Source organism: Osmerus eperlanus, chromosome 2 (genome assembly GCF_963692335.1).
Source record: "Osmerus eperlanus chromosome 2, fOsmEpe2.1, whole genome shotgun sequence".
Lineage (NCBI taxonomy): Eukaryota > Metazoa > Chordata > Actinopteri > Osmeriformes > Osmeridae > Osmerus > Osmerus eperlanus.
In genome coordinates this window covers 4,428,934-4,445,487 of record NC_085019.1, presented here as the reverse complement: position 1 = coordinate 4,445,487, position 16,554 = coordinate 4,428,934, and the positions used below count along the sequence as shown (strand labels likewise).

General features: G+C 50.2%; 1 protein-coding gene across 2 annotated transcripts; it reads right to left on the bottom strand.

Moving 5' to 3' along the window:
- Nucleotides 1–487: 487 nt before the first annotated feature.
- Nucleotides 488–16,155, bottom strand: ints1 (integrator complex subunit 1). Of its 2 annotated transcripts, none has more exons than XM_062447558.1 (47): nucleotides 15,793–16,155; nucleotides 15,309–15,593; nucleotides 15,011–15,207; nucleotides 14,798–14,935; nucleotides 14,522–14,681; nucleotides 14,328–14,433; nucleotides 14,041–14,227; nucleotides 13,721–13,866; nucleotides 13,473–13,614; nucleotides 13,184–13,360; nucleotides 12,953–13,067; nucleotides 12,740–12,860; nucleotides 12,348–12,425; nucleotides 12,082–12,239; nucleotides 11,888–11,984; nucleotides 11,686–11,777; nucleotides 11,338–11,398; nucleotides 11,049–11,246; nucleotides 10,727–10,856; nucleotides 10,453–10,632; nucleotides 10,208–10,357; nucleotides 9,928–10,107; nucleotides 9,647–9,751; nucleotides 9,272–9,439; nucleotides 9,069–9,180; nucleotides 8,752–8,910; nucleotides 8,478–8,624; nucleotides 8,286–8,384; nucleotides 8,053–8,177; nucleotides 7,531–7,785; nucleotides 7,212–7,371; nucleotides 6,985–7,116; nucleotides 6,229–6,397; nucleotides 5,895–6,018; nucleotides 5,638–5,753; nucleotides 5,438–5,525; nucleotides 4,831–5,075; nucleotides 3,602–3,731; nucleotides 3,332–3,465; nucleotides 2,983–3,175; nucleotides 2,603–2,727; nucleotides 2,352–2,461; nucleotides 2,016–2,129; nucleotides 1,848–1,918; nucleotides 1,642–1,733; nucleotides 1,379–1,488; nucleotides 488–1,229 (listed from the first exon to the last, which is right to left on the bottom strand). In XM_062447558.1, the coding sequence occupies exons 1-47, from the start codon at nucleotides 15,845–15,847 to the stop codon at nucleotides 1,114–1,116; spliced, it is 6,552 nt and encodes a 2,183-aa protein (XP_062303542.1). In that variant the 5' UTR covers nucleotides 15,848–16,155; the 3' UTR covers nucleotides 488–1,113. The 2 variants fall into 2 exon arrangements, with proteins under 2 accessions (XP_062303542.1, XP_062303550.1); XM_062447566.1 differs by having other exon boundaries at nucleotides 12,959–13,067.
- Nucleotides 16,156–16,554: the final 399 nt, after the last annotated feature.

Below are 16,554 nucleotides of genomic sequence, written 5' to 3'. Positions count from 1 at the left end.
TTCCCCTAGCTTCAAATCAATTATGACATCTTAAAAGGAGAGTGGGACGCAGATCACTGGAGATGCATGGACCTCACTGAGGGAGGCCGCTTTCATCAGCCCTGAGTGAGCAGCGCGGTGAGTACCTGACAGTCCTGATGGAGCCATTTTGCCTGACCCACTGGTGCGGGCATGCCTCACCCTGACACAGGACCCTCCTCTCAAAATACAAGAGCTTCCTCTCCATGTCCCCACATGTAATGCAACACCAGTAAAGTCAGTTCCAGTACTGGGCCAAACTGCCTGCCCGCATACAGCCTTCAAAGGGCCCTTTGGTCTAGTGATTGAACAATTACGGCCTCGGTTAATTTCCCATAAATAGGACAGGACACTTCCCTGGGTTACCTGCATGCCTGCATGTCATTACCCCTACCCCTCTGACTCCATCAAGAGGTTTTCCGATGAAGTCACTGGCACTGGGCAAAATAACTCACACTTTCATGGCAAATTGGTTTCCATCACAGCATTTGCAGAATGCCTTTAATTTGTCTGCTACAGCTCAGTGAAAAGAGAGAACACGTATGACAGCTGTTCCCAGCTTTATCAGGACTCAGGAACGACTGGAATGAAATGAAAGGGCAACAAGCCTTGTTCTATTAACAGGTTCTCGGTTTCTCTTGTTAAAATGTGGTGAAATATTGATATGAAAAACAATAATTAGGTCTACCGGATTCTGAAAGCTTATTCGATACAATTTACTGACATACAAAATTGGTTCACCATGTTCTGTGTAGATAATTGGCAAGAGTGTGAACTCCTAGGGATGCCTTGCACTTCCTAAATTCACTTTGACATTTTTTTTTTAAATTCAAAATACACTACAGTGATTACTAGCCGAACTTCGAAACAAGTAGAAAGCAGAACCTGAAGATTTTTAATCACATGAAAGCATACGAGGCCAATCTGAATTCAACACATATCTTGCATCTACAATGTTGATTAAAAGAAAAGAGCATGGGATGGTGTACCAAGCAGTAAAACACGAGTCATACGACAAAGCATACATGTTGTTACACTGCAGTAGCAGTAACAGCTCCAGTCTTGGTATTTTGTAATGTATTTGTCTCCGTGTTGTTAGGTTGTTGCATCCATGTGTAGGACCTTCATGGACTCAGAGATCATAGAACTGGTATCAATCTGTCCATAGACCCCCACCAGGAAAGCCTTGTGAAGCAATATGTCTGCATGCTCTGGAGAAAAAAACCCAACGTCAAACACAAAAACATGTGACTCTGCCATGATCACTTCCGTCTTTTATCTGTTCACACACACAGACAGGAGCCCAGAGCACGTAAAGAAGCACTGTCGAAAGAACGAGCAGTCCGAGAGAAACGCTCACCTTGACAGAGCAGCACATATTCTGGAAGGTTCCTCAAGGCTGTCTGTACCACATCAAAGTTCCCGCTGCCCATACAGTACATGAAGGTAGGAAGGAAGTCTGCTGCCATGCTATTCCAACGAAACAGACAAACGTTACTCGAGGACAACATACATTTTGTGGCCTCTATCTTAACAGACTTGACAAGACATATGCAGTTCACTGTTGGGCTCAACACCACGGTGAAGGGCGAGGTGCTCGGTCTGGGGTTGAGGCGCTCTTACCGGGGGTTGTTCTGGATGCAGCGCAGGGCCAGGCTGAAGGCCATGTTACGACACAGCTCCTCAGAGGAGCTCATCAGTCTCTGGAGGTCGTTCTGAGGACGAGACGACGCGGGACATTTTAAACACACACAGTTCCGTTGCCTGTGCTTACGACGAACCTGTTTTTTTTTGGTCTTTTTTTATACAAATGTGTCCACGCGACTTACAGCAAAGTACTGGATGATCTCAGGGCTCCGCTTGGACTTCTCGTCCACCTCCGCCAGCACTTCCAGCATGTCTGCAACGCGAAGTAGGAGGAGACGAGTGATGGAACGGTGATCAAAACCGTGTTTTTTAATTGGTTGAAGCGTCTGTTGTGACCGTAGGTTACCTACCTTCCACTGCTTCTCCTCTGGACATCTTCTTCAGACACATGGTCATGTCAGCGGCAGTCACAGGAGACGAGGCAGATATACTGACCATGGGCAGCGACCCCGCTGAGGAATCATCTAAAGAAGAAAAATAAATCGGCGATAAGTCACAAACCACTAATATACCTACCCAATGACCTATTTCCATTCACATGGCTAATGGTGAAAATGTCCACATGTCTATTTCTAGTCAAGGATCGATGATTTCGTGTAAGGATCGTATCTTTCAAGAACACCACGGAGTAGGTGTTGTCGTCGAGACTGGAAGGTTGTGGGTTTGGTTCGGGGGCTTAGTCTTACCCTCTTTGTCCTCCTCAGAGACCTCAGAAGAGCCTGCCTTCACAGGCAGAGTGAGCCCGGCCAGCAGGGACTTAAGCTGACCCAGCTCTGGGTTCTCTGAGGAGAGAGCCCTGGTGGGACACACAGGAACAAACCACAAAACTTAGCACACTTCAGCTGGGCACAAAAATACTTTGTTAATGATGCTGCTACTTGTATGTCTATATAGAAACTTGTATTTATGTATTTTTACTCTTAGCTATTTGACTTACTGCAGAATATCAGAGTGCTTCTGTAGGTAGGGGATAGCTGCAGCCCCGTTATGGATGATGTACTTCTGGATGAATTGCACAAACTTATTGAGGAAGACCAGTGGTGAGCGAGTTCGCAAGAAATTCTGTAAAGGAGACATAGGATACAATTTGTGATTTCAGAACAAAAAGATGGATGGTGTCGATGAAACAATACAAAAGACATTGGGCCTCTTATTTGGTTTGTGAAAACCAAATAACGGGTAAGCATCCTCTACTGCAATGCAAAACATACCGAAAAGCTGAACAGCCTGGCCAAATATCGGATAAACACCGTCCTAAACCATGAAGGCAGCTCGGTGTATTTGTCGTCACCATGGAGCTTACAGGCTGTGCCTCACCTGAAGAACCTTCATGAAGGAGAGCAGACAGTCCTGCAGCGCCCTCTGGTGGTCGCTGTGGAACACCAGCGGCTGCAGCAGCTCGAGGATGGCCAGCACGTTGAGGAAGAACGCCAGGTGGTTCTGCTGCCGAAACTCCTGGAAGTTGAGGTGGATGCGTCCATGTAACAGTCCTGCGACCATGGGCAGGTGTCTGGAAACACGCACACACAAAGAGTTTGCACCGAGACACAAGCTGACCTCTAAACCTCTGTTACATCAAGGTCACACACAGAAAAACAAAATCCAATCGCCCAATTGCAATCAAACATTCATGATTACATGAACCGGTTTCCTGAACGATCCTCACCTGAGAAGCAGGACTGGGTGGGACACAGCCAGCTTCCTACAGGATAGGTTAGCATCCGACATGCTGTTCTCGGCCGACTTGGAGTCTCCCGTATCGGACAGTAGCGTGACCAGGCGATGGACCAGGATGTCCATCTGAAAAGCAGCCAATGAACAGGCAGTCATCGTAAGGATGTCTATCACCTTCTCTACATTAACACTGCATGGCTGGAAGATGAAACGGGCCCCCCCCCCGCCCCCCGGGGGAGCGTGGCGCCAACCGGAGCTGTACCTGGCAGGTGCTCCCGTCCGCGGCCCCCTCGCTGCTCAGGGTGGCTTCGGGCAGGGTGACGTGCTGGATGACCTCAGGGAAGTGCAGGTAGATCTGGAGCAGGAGGTTCTGACAGCGCTTACTCATCACACTGCCAACACAAGAGGTTTAACAGGAGATGTGGGGGGGGGGAAACACACAGTCTCGTCTCTATCCGTTTCAGTCACAGTGGAGGAGAAGGGGCACACTATACGGTGGATGAGGGAGTACTAGATGGTGCGCCATCTACCGATTTAAAAGGTTTAACTTGACCAGTATTGGCTGGAGGGTATTCGGTAGAGAAGAATGACCTTGACCAAGAGAGTCAAGACTCAACACTGCCTTTTCAACAGTGGATATGTAATCGCGGCGTAAACACCAGCTTATCTGCCTATGAGCCTAAAAGAGGTTGCTGTAACGAGAATCCCATGCACACAACAAGTACATGTTTATCCTACACAAGGCCAATCCGTCCACTTTGTAGGACGGTTTTAGCAAACAATGTTTTTACTACCAACAATTTTACCAGACAGCTTAGCTGTACTTAAAATATTGTAATTCGGAAGCTAATTTTACTTGACCTTGGCCAAAGTTTCCTCATTAAAGTAGTTTAATAACCAGAGACATATTCATGAAAGAAGGTTTTGCCTCCACAAAGAGTTGCACCCCGATCTCTGACAGCTAAGTCGAAGCAGGAATTCACAACACAGGCAAGTTTAGAGCTTCAGCCTTAATCCTCTTGGCTTCATTATAATACATTGAGCTTTTAAAGAGATCACAGCACAGACGACTTCTGCTGGTTTTAATTTCACACCAATAGACCTAATTATCGAGTTTTCCCCGGTCCACGGCATTGTGCTTGACAGAGACCGTTCAGTCTGAAAAAATCATCTGCTCCATGTGGGAGAATCTAGTGTGATATGCCCCGAGTTTATCAGTACATTCCTTTTAGAGGCCAAAGACCAAGTTCAATACGTGGGCTAATTGGAAAGAGAGAAGAAGAAAAAAACTATGTTTAACTCCATGACCTGTGGGCACTTGGGGGAATTTCATGGGACAAAAATATACATATTTTTCCTCCGTTGGTTTAGGAAGTGATGGGATCCAGAAGAGAGGGGGACAGATACACAGACAGAAAAGAAGAGGGGGTGAAGTAGTAACGGACAAAACAGCAGCAGCCTCGTTCTCTGAGCAGCCCCTCTGCTCCTTACCCGTCTCCCCATTTTTTGGAGCAGTTGATGAGGTACTGGGAGACCTTCTTGACGTCCTCCAGGTCCTGGCAGCAGGAGTGCAGCAGGGGCAGGCGGGCCTGGATGAGGGAGCAGGAAGCCTGGTCCAGCGCACCGTGGCCCTGGGGCGAGTCACGGCTGTCCAGCTCTGACTCAGACAGGATCAGGTCCACCAGGCTGATGAGATCCTCGGGGCTCAGACGCAGGACAAACTTCTCCGTCCGCTTCTGCGAGGGGAGGAACGGGGACAGCCGTCAGTCAGGCATGGTGGGGGGAGGAGGGGTGTCGGGAAAGGGGGAAGTTTGGGGGGAAGCAATGGGGTTTCCTTACTATTAATAGCAGATGGCTGAGCGGTTAGGGAATCGGGCTATTAATCAGAAGGTTGCCGGTTCGATTCCTGGCCGTGCCGAATGACGTTGTGTCCTTGGGCAAGGCATTTCACCCTACTTGCCTCGGGGGGAATGTCCCTTACTGTAAGTCGCTCTGGATAAGAGCGTCTGCTAAATGACTAAATGTAAATATAAACTATACTACGTTAGTTTAAATGGGACTTGAGGCCAGGAGGAGCCGTGTGGTCGACCTGCCATACCTGGGGAGTCTTCTGGTCGCGGCCCTGCCAGATACGAGGAATGTGGCTGCAGGCCCACAGGAAGTCCAGGGCTGAGGAGGGGTCAAGTCTGAGGCAGAACAACGCATCGGGCTATTAGAAACATCTAGAACGCTATTCAGTCCACCCCTGTGCTATAACACGTTTCCTTAGAGAGCGGTGGGGCGAGCTGCATGTCCCACCTCTGGTCTTTGGGCTTGCCGAGGAGAGCGCTAATGCACTGGTGGAGAGTGGTCCAATTGGACTGGTGGGTCAGCAGGGCCAGGAGGTAAGGCCTGTAGGAGGGGGTCCCTCTCGCCTGCAAGAGAACACCCCAGAGGGGCACGGTGAGCCGGACCAACTCAATTTTAAAGAAAGGAGTTATATGATAACGCCACACTTATTAGGTTAGCGTTACGACAGAGGAAGCAAGCGGCAAACAATGACAGCTGAGCTTTACCTTGTTGAGGGCAAAGAGTAGCTTCTGCTGGAGGTCTGGACACACTGAGGTCACCTCTGGGTCAAGGTGTTCCAGCCAATCAACCAGCAGACCCGAGCAAGACCCTGTCTTTGTCTCTGAGCGGCTGAGGAAGAGATACACAGCATTAAACACATGACTGGTGTCTACAGGATTCTCTAGAGAGAAACTCCATTTCAAAAGAACCATACGGACAAAATCCATACTAGAAAAAAAGGTTACACAAACAGAAGGTAATTTGATGTGCATCACAGGTCTATGTTCAGATCTATGTCAGTTCTATGTCTCCAGGGGAGCGTAGAGGCGCTTTGCTCACATTCTAGAATCCGCCTCCATTTTCACGGCCTGCTCCTCGCTCCCCTGGAGGAGCAGAGATATCACCATGGTAACAGGGCCCGCTGTTCCCGTTTGTGTTCCGACGGTCATTAACAGGGACAACAGCTCCTCCAAGTACAGAGACTTCACCTCCAGCAGCCCCTGTAAGACTGGCAGAACAAACGGCATGTCTCAGTGATCACGAGAGGGGGTAGTGGGGCTATTTCGGGGAACACGGTGGAATATTTGGCAGTTCCAAAACGAACACCAAGGACGGCGTGCGATGGGTGAAGGAAAAATCTTGTGATTTAAATGGAAAAATAAAGATTCATGGGACCAAGGAAAGCCAAACCCACACACCAAAAATACAGACTACCATTATCACATTTTTTGTGTAACCTAAGTCACAAGCTTTGCCACAACCAGATGACTGTTACGACATCTTTCATCGTGCTTGATGGGAACTTGAGAACATTGGACGTAAACAAGCTCAGAATGGCCAGACCTCACTCTAGAGATGGTTGGGTTGAGTTTAAAGGAAGGAACGTTCTTCAAAGATAAACAAAAGGAAGAAAAAAGAAGAAAACAGACATGGGGTCCTAAAAACAGGTCTGGGGCTATTGCGAAACACCCGGCCGTGCCTTTCAACACGGCAACAAAAAGGCGATAACATATTTCCACAGAGCCGTGATGGTTTCATTTCCAAACCGAACAGACATTTTCAAATAACACATAGCCTAACACCCACTGACTCTACCTTTGCCTATGAGTTCAGGCTCTGCGTTACACCTCTCCCCTGCCCTCAGGGAGGCGATGATGGCTCTGACTGCCACCTCAGAGTCCCGTCTGTAGGCCAGGTCCTTGTCCAGGTGCAGGAAACCTGTGCGAACTGCAGAGCAGAGACACTCGGTTATCGCGATTTGGAAAAACGCCATAGCGACAGCGGTAGTAGCCGGATGTCTGACTGAGTCGAGAGGTGCCCACCATCGCTGAGCCGATGTTTGTGAGAGAACTGTCCAGCGAAGGACTTGACCAGGGTCTGCATTGGCCCCGCCTCCACAGATGGGTTCTCCAGCCAGGTCAGCATCTCGATGATGGCCTTGAAGAAGAGCGAGGAGAAGGTCACGTCCTGGGTGACCAGCCGCTGGGGGGGAGGGAAAAGATCACAAGGAGAGAGAAAGAGAGAGAGAGACAATGAGAATGAAAAACAAGTCCAAAAAAGCTAGAATCGACCAATCAGTATTTGAAGTTGGTGGTCGCCGGACAGATCTAGTAGAAGCCGGCACTGCCAGGTTGCACCGACCTGGTAGAGGTGAAGCTGGCGCAGCAGCGGGCAGGAGAGGGTGTGGCTGCGGTGCATGGCCAAGACCAGGGGCCCAGCGTGGGCAGAGCTGAGCAGGGTAGCGAGAGCCTGCAGGAGACGGACAGCCACACCGCCCGGCTGTGGCTGCCCCTGCCTGGCGCGCATCAGCTCCTGTGCCAGGGCCTGCTGCAGCGCCAGGGAGAGCTGGCGAGGCGGCGGGCCGGGCCAGCGGGGGTCCACCTTCAGGGGGAACATCTGCGGAGAGGGGGGAAACAGATGAGTTTCCACGGAAGGTCTGCAGACCACACTACCCTACCACACAGTTCTGTTAGCAGACAGGATCAATTACAGTGGGCTTTACAAGGTCAATGCGGTGAAAAAAACTAAATAAATGCTTTGATCTTTATATTAGCTTTTTATCAAAGTTTACGAGAGAGAATCCTAGTCTCTGTAACGGTCATATTGAGTCTCTTCAGGAGGGTTTAAAACGGTTTTCATGAAACTTGAGACAAATGCGCCTACCTGAGCAAGCATGCCAGTGAGGTCATCGTCCGGACCAATTGCAGGCATCTGATTGGCTGCTCTCATCTTGACAGAACTATGAGGGGTCTCCACGGTGACCTTGGCCCGGCTCACCTCCGCACTGTCTGTGAGGTGGACAACACAATCACTGGTTAACTGGCAACTAAAAACGTTGTTCGTTCTCCCCTGCCCCCCCCCCCCGTTTATGATGTTCTTCGGGTGGCCCAACAAACCTCTCCGAGCGGGAATGGAGGAGCTGAGCAGTGTGTGGAAAGTGTGCCCCCCGGTGGCACCTCTTTCACGCTGCACCTCAACCAGCTGGGCCATGTACGCTGCGGGGAGACACACAGAGCTATTAGCCACCCGCACCCTCCGAACGTAGCCATGCAGAGGGGACGTGAAGGCAGCGTAGAGCAGAGGCTCACTCTTGTCCATTATGTTCTGCTCCAGGGTCTGCGGGTCATGGGACACGGCCTGGTCCAGGTACTGCAGCAGCTTGCTCATGCTGGACACTGGGATGCCGAACGACTGGACGAACAGCAGCAGCTGCTGGGGCTCCAGGTCTTGCAACGCTACAGAAACGCACACAGGTCGAGGACCAGTCATACAAGCGCGTGTTTTTCATATCGCCACGCGTCACCCACCGGCCCTTTTTTTTTTTTACGGACGCCGCAACGTCCGGGATCGTGGGACTCGCACCTGCATCGACCAATCGCGCGACCTCCGAGCGGATCATCCGCAGCTTCAGCCAATCGGGCAGGAGGAGAGCCTCCTCGGAGGTGTCCACCAGGAAGGCCGTGGGGAGGGGCTTCTTGTCAGGGAACCAGATGTCAAGCAGGTTGTAGAATTCGTTCTCCCCTGAAAACATGGACAAAAGCACAGACCACACGTGAGCCCCCCAGCGTCCGATAGAACCGCGCGTTTCCAGTACGACGTCCACAGTTTGACAGCAGATGTTTGTAGTAGCGGCGCTAGCTCGATGGAGAGAGTGCCACTCGGATGCCGACTCTCCGTACCTTTCGCCGGCCCCAAGGTCAGCAAGATGACCATGGCGTGCACCACCAGGATGTGCATGGTGGCCGTTTCCCCCGTGGTCCAGCGCAGAAACACCTGGTCCTGCGACTCGGACTGAGGCAGTCGGGAACACCGACACACGTTACGCACGGCACTTGAACGACGAACGTAGCGACGCGGGCCTCGCGCCGGCGCGGGTACTCACCCAGCTGTAGAGGTCCTCCCCCTCCTTGGTCTTCCTCATCCTCCGGATGTAGGTGGAGAAGATGGTGAGGAGGGCGGAGAGCACGGCGTGGGACTCTGGCCTGTAGGAGTGCTTGGAGAACAGACTGTTCATGATGGTGGAGCGCTCCACGATCAGCCGCGCTATGTCCTGAGACACGACGACAACAACAGCAACACAGCAGTCAGCGTCTCACCAGGAGCGGGACACGAGCGCTACGTTTCACCACATTTTAAGAGGTTGGCAGGTTCAAATCCACCCCTGTATGTGTTGCTTTAGATAAAAGCGGCTGCTAAATAAAGGCATTCTCAAGTACAGGGGGACGTGTGACTGAGGACATGCGTAGTCATGGGTTACCAGCGCCAGGTCGTTGTGAGATGACTGCTCCTCCACCGGGGCATGCTGGGATAGGTATATGAGGTAGGCGCTGATGGTCTGAGGGTCTGTCTCCATGTGTATGGCCTGGGGAAGATCAAACACAATAGAGTCAATAAGTGTTTAGGGTGATGAGAACTGGTTGGTTGACTGAAAACGTGATCTGCCTTATGTTGTATATAACCATAACCTAAGGTAATCTTATGCTTATTATCTGGCCTCATGGCAATACACCACTGAGAGTTGTTGTAGTGAACACAGACCTGCTGTAGGGCAGTGGACGTCATGCCTCGCACGCTGTCAAACAGCGGGAGTTTGGGGAGGTCTTGAAGCAGCCACTGGTAACCTGGCAACAGCTCGCCGTCGGCCGAGTCTTCCTCCATGGGCTGGTCCCTCTCCTCTCCATCCTTCAGCCCGCCCTCCGTCAGCACCAGAGACAGGCCCTGCGACGTCGGACGGTTAGCCGCTCCCCATACCATATAGGCATTGCGCGGGCGTGTAAGTGTATGTGTGTGGGGTTCGCTGGACTGTGAGACAGCATACCTTCATGGCCAGCACTCTTGAAGCCACCTGAGAGGAGCTGAGCCTGCGCAGGAAGTAGTCCAGCACCTCACATGTGGTCTGCTCATCTGCTTTAGGACCCAACAGCAGGTCCTGCAGCCTTCCAAGCAGCTGCCTCTGTTTCTGCTGCCTCTGGCAAGGGGACAGACGCAGCCATTGGTGACTTGTCGAGACAAAACACGAAATATGCAACGGATCTGGCTTGGGGAAACAATATCCCTTCATACTTGTCGCTTTTTGGCTCTCTGCTCTTTGCTCTCTGCCTCGTCCTCGTCTTCGATGGGCATGGTGTCGTCCGCAGCATCGTGGAGCAGGAACTCACACAGGCACTGCACAGGCAGCACATCCAAGGACCCTTCACTGGACTGCACCAGGTCAGCCAGCCAAGGCATTGACTGGGACGAGGCCTAGGAGGACCAGGGAGGAACGGTTAGACGCCAACCCCAGGGGGATGGAGACTTGGTGAGCCAGTGCTGAGAGAGGGTGCCACCGCACACTAACCTGTCTCTGGATGATGTTGAGCAGGAAGTCGGGGTTGCGGCTGCGACAAAGCAGGTGGCCCAGACGCAGGGACTGGTTTAGGGTCTTCACCTGTTCCTGGACCTGGGGAGGAGGTCTGCGAGGAGGGCCCCTGGACACACACACACACACACATACGTGTTCAGCAAGTCACAACACCACTTCAAGTCCAGTCAACATCGAAGACACTTTCCCGGGAAATCCGACTGATTGTTCAGGAAATACCAAGCCAGATACCTAGCATGCAGACGCAAAAGGAACGAGTGCCGGGGCTAGGATGCAAGTAGTTCAGCAGGGCTCTTACTGTGGGTCCAGACTGGTGAGCTGGCACAGCAGCAGACTGTTGCTCTCTGTGATGGTCTGCTTGGTGGAAGCTGCTGCCAGGTGGCTCTCAAAGGCCAGAATCTCCTGCTTCTCTCTCTGGGAGATCTGCAGCTCCCGGCTGATCATCTCGGTCTTGGTCTCCTCGTCCGCAACCGTGCAGGGAGGGTAGGAGTAGTTACTGTCCGGGTCAGAGAAAAGGATGAGAACACGTTTGTTGGGTTGATAAACTGATGTTTTGAGTTTCGGCTTGTGAGTTTAGGCATGCTTACTTGGTCATGACCATTTCCATGAGCATTTTCAGTGTGGGATAGCCATCCCAAGCTGCCAAGCCTGATGAAACACAAAGGGATATTAAGGGAGTCAGGTGGCTGAGCGGTGAGGGAATCGGGCTAGTAATCAGAAGGTTTCTGGTTCGATCCCCGGCTCTGCCAAATGACGTTGTGTCCTTGGGCAAGGCACTTCACCCTACTTGCCTCGGGGGGAATGTCCCTGTACTTACTGTAAGTCGCTCTGGATAAGAGCATCTGCTAAATGACTAAATGTAAGAGAACTCAAAACACAATTGTGTAATCCTGCATGTGTAGACTTAACAAAGACTTGCAGGTTATCAGTCATACCTATCTTCTGAGGATTGAATGCAGCCACAACAAGCAGTAGAAGCCACGCCTTCCAATATAGAGTAGATATCGCCAGGTTTGGAGGTTGATACCTACAACAACAATTTGGGTTTACATTCCGAAGAATAACTACTAGTTCTGCTGCTGTAGTAATCCAGGACTTCCCTGACAGTAACAAAGCACAGAGAAGCACTGGACATACCCTGCAGGCAGTTGGATGTTCTCAGGGTGGTGATATGTGCACAGGTTCAGCACTGCATCGATGAGCTGGATCCTCTCCACTTTCAGCACATCCAGATCTACAGCACAACATCAAGTCAACTCAGTGTCACGTCCTGCAAGCGGCTTGAGCGATACGGAGGTCGCATCGAGACCCTGCCCGGGTCAAAGACGTACCATCTGACTGGACCCCGGCTGCCCTCTTCACCAGGTGGTCGGCCAGCTCCATGGCGTCAGCGGGGCCCAGAGGCAGTTCGCGTGACAGGCCGATGACCAGGATACGCATCAATGTGTCCTCCAGCAGGGGCACTTCAGAGCACAGACGAAGGAAAAAGCTAGCGAAAAAAAAAAAGAAACTAATTAAAGACCGGCACAAACAGAGGGAGGGATACACCGGCTGTTTTTTGTAAGAGACAGAACTTTCTGGTCGTTGAAACGCTCACTTCCTGTCGCTCTCAGGGGGCCAGTTGTCCCATTTGTAGTAAGTCTCTGGCTGCTCTGTGAAAAGCACCTTGTGAAGGCTAGGGAAGAGAATAAGAGAAGAAAGAAGATCGATCAAAACAAGTGCATGAAGGACATGTAACCAGTATTTCATACCAACGGTGTTTCATCAACTAGCAAACGGTCAATGTAATAGTCCATTACATTTACATTTAGTCATTTAGCAGACGCTCTTATCCAGAGCGACTTACAGTAAGTACAGGGACATTCCCCCGAGGCAAGTAGGGTGAAGTGCCTTGCCCAAGGACACAACGTCAGTTGGCAACCTTCGGATTACTAGCCCGATTCCCTCACCGCTCAGCCACCTGACTCCCATCTGACTCCCATTACATACCAGTGGACATAGTCCTTGGGACCCGTTTTGCTGATGGTGGGCACGACCGTGTGAAGCCACCACACAGCATCCCTCTGGATGGCTGCTATCTGGTTCTGGAAGGACCTCAGCACCTCGAGATCTGACACAAAGTGGGGTGTTAACTGGGGTGTTCAAACAAAGCTGGGAAAATAAACCTCCACGTGTAAAGCGACGGTCGACAGGTCAATTTACACGCACTCTTCTTCTCTCCTTTGTCCCAGGCGACGCCGGCCTCCTTGACCTGAGCGGTGATGCCCAGCATCATGGACACTGTAAGAAGGTCAGTCACCTGGATGACAAACCGTTCCTGTGGGACGGACAGACGACATAATGCGACTTTCAAAAGCTGTAGGTAAGGCACTGGATCAGGACTGGATTTAGAGTGAGATTGCATTGGTAGTCAACAGTCTGTATGTTGCTCACCTTGAACTCCAAGTCTACATAGGTGGCCTCCTTCCTCTCCTGCATCAGGCCCAGACAGAAGGACTGGAAGTTGATCTCGTGCTTGGTCTGTTTGACGATCTCCCTCAGCAAAGCCCGCGAGGCTCGGAGGTAATCGTCCTTGTTAGTCAGCAGGTCTTGGAACACCATGGCAAGAAACTGGGGCCAGGAGGGAAACAAGAACAGAGAGAAGGCAAGTGATATAGAAATGCACAGACATGATAAGGCGAGCTTGTTTATTCCCAGGTGTCAGCATGGGGTATTTTCGTACCTTGGGAGCCTGCTCTGGGCTGTGCTGGAGAACCGTGTGGAGAACCTGCATGTTGTTGGGGTTCCTGGCATTGGACAGCTCGTTAAAGATCACAAGCTTCACCATTGTGCCGAGGTTGTCTCTGTGTGCGTTCAGAAGCTCTCTGGAAACCAAAGGCAAGCACAGCAAGGTGGTTTGAATTAATGTATTTTTTTCAATTAATTTTTTCCTCAGAAAGGATTCCTGGATCGAAAAGACAGTCTACGCACCTGACACAGAGCATGTAGTGATTGAGCAGGACTTTGGGTTTGAGGCGGATCTTGATCAGGTTAGAGATCACCTCCATGTCATCCGCTCCGTGAGAGTTGCAGTTCATACACAGCGACATGAGGAGGTCCTGAGCTGGGCGAGTCAACTGCCAACACAACAACACATCAACACACATGTGTTATTCCACATTTTGTGGAATAACAGAGCGTACAAACATCTGAAATAAACAAGGAATTGAAATGTGCTGAAGAAAAGCAATTCCCAACTACAATGTATGATGGTTGATGGGGATGCCTTGTGGCTGTGTTGCACCTCTCACCTTTGGGTTCTGCAGCCACATCTCCAGCCTCTGCACAGCCATGAGCCGCACCTCCTTATAGCCACAGGTGGCAGTGAGCAAACGCAGAAGGTTCCGGGAGACGTTGTCCATGGGCTGCCTGCGGTTCAACTGATCCCTCAGGACGTCCAGCACGTAGTCCTCCACGCTCTCAGCCAACTCCTCATACCTGTTTCACGGCAAAGAGGAGAATGAAAGAAAAAATGCTTCTTAAAGAGATTATCACCTCAAACAAGGCAGAAGAGACCAACGTCTTCAGGAAACAATACCTTGGCATAACTTGACCATCGTCCTCAGGGCTAAGCTTCTCCTCGGCAATCAGCAACTCAGTCTGGCTATCATCCTCATCTGGGGTGGAGGGATGAGGACTGCTGCCTGGAGCACAACAAGGTAGACGTCAGTTCACACTGAAGCCTTCCATGGCAGGATGTCTAGATGAACAAGCTGGCCTACACACTCCTACCTGCACTCAGATCCCCTGCAGAGCGGCCAGTGTCTGTCTGCAGCAGCATACTTTTAGGGGGCATCTTGGTGCCAAAGGCAGTCTGAATGTTGTCAACAAAGTTCTTACAGTGGGAACTGTCCACCCAGATTCTCTCCCCCAGAGAGTCCTCTATGTACACCTGAAAATCATCATCAGCATCAAGAAGTTCCAATTAGTCTAAACAGATTTTAGATCGTTTTCATTGGATTGTTAAATTGTAGAAAGCTGACAAAATCGAACCCAAAAGATGCTCACTTTGACAAAGATCTCTGGCCAGTTCTCATCCTCCTCATAGGCAGCCATCAGCAGATTGCAGGCGAGCACAGACACAAGGCTGTTACCTTTGGCTTTGAAGTTGATTGAGGCATCTCGTCGAAGAAGACTGCACAACGCCTGTCCACAAAAACTGTTATGAACATCCTGTGAAACTGAATGGAACTATATCCGATAGTTTGTCTCAATTCTTACCTCAATAATGCCTTCCGTGGCAAAGACGTTGGGCTTAATCTTAGCCAGAAACATGAGGCTGAGGTACAGTGTGATGTCAGGCTTGGCTCTGTTCATCTTCAGTTGTTTGACTGCCCCACACAGCACTCCCTCGATGCGGTCATCGTTTCCCTCTGATTCTGCTGCTTCAATCTCATCTAACAGCACAGCTGGGGGGACTACAAGAATGGCACGGTGTTCGTAGAGCATCAGATAGAGTTGAATATGTCAGGACCTCTACCATTTCCAGTTAACAAACATAATAATCTAAGTGTCTTACCTTCTAATGGCACCACTGAGGGTTCCTTGATAGAGGGTGATATAGCTCTCTTGTCCACTGCAACCACGTCAGCCAGTCGCCCCAGAGCACTTACGGGAGGGGTAGAGGATAATTTGGGGCGCTTCACAAGGCTGGACAGGCCAGAGGAGGAAGGGATCGATGAAGAAGCCTCTCGTTTACGGTCAGAGGGGGTGGATGATGGCTTCAGAAGTACCGCAGGTGCTTTTGACTCTCCACCCTGGCTCTTTGACCCCAGTGCTATGAAGTCCCCAGGCGGAGGGTGTCCTGGTGGAGTAACAACATCATTGATAGTTATCCACTACAGAAAATGAGTATTTATCTAGCTCTACATCTTTTAACTCTTTCCAAAGTCAGCTGAAAAGTACTGCGATGGGACTGTCTCACAAAGCATAATAAAACATGTTATATTGTTAGCAAAGTTGATACAATGTATGTCTAGACTTAACAGTTGCTTGCTACATACCTGATGGTTTTGCGGCACTGGGACGCCTTAGTGCTGTAGGCTTTGGACGATTCATCTTAACTTAGATCATGTACTGTACCTGCTTCTTTGTATGGGAATGGCTAGGTTAACAAGCAAACGAGCTAGAGAGATAGCTATAATCAGAGCGGAATAGAAAAAAACGACATATAAAGCTCTCTTATTGAGCAGTAAAAATAAGTGGAGTTCATACTTAGCTGTGAAGTTATCTATTTGTAGAGCAAACAAGCTAACTCATTTCTAAATGTTTTAGGTTGGGATCAAAATTAGTTTTGCATTGGACAGCTAGCTTGCTAGCTAACTTGAGGGCTAAGATTGTTTAGCGGAACTTCCTCCTCCGCAACGTATTGTATTCAAGAACGTCAAATATGCGCGCGATGCGCACTGTGTGCTGCCCGTAGCTTAGCGGTGCGTGTTCTGCTTTCAATCATGAGCTTGAGGAATGCCTCGATTGAGCGGGGATTTCATCTGTCTGTGTAAGTGGATTCATACAAGAGCCAATGTCTGGTTGTTGTGTTTTACAAGCTTGAATAGCTTTTCAAAAGCTATTCATATGCACAAATTATGAGGATGATATTGATTTTCTGGGAGTTTCATTGTAGGCTACCACACCTCTCTTTGTACCACACCACACAAACAAAAATAACTTTTTGGGGTTTGCTGTCTTGCGTGTAACATCTGGGTGACATACTTAAAAAATGACTCTAAGCAAGGAAACCATACTTTATTGTAATAATACAAAGA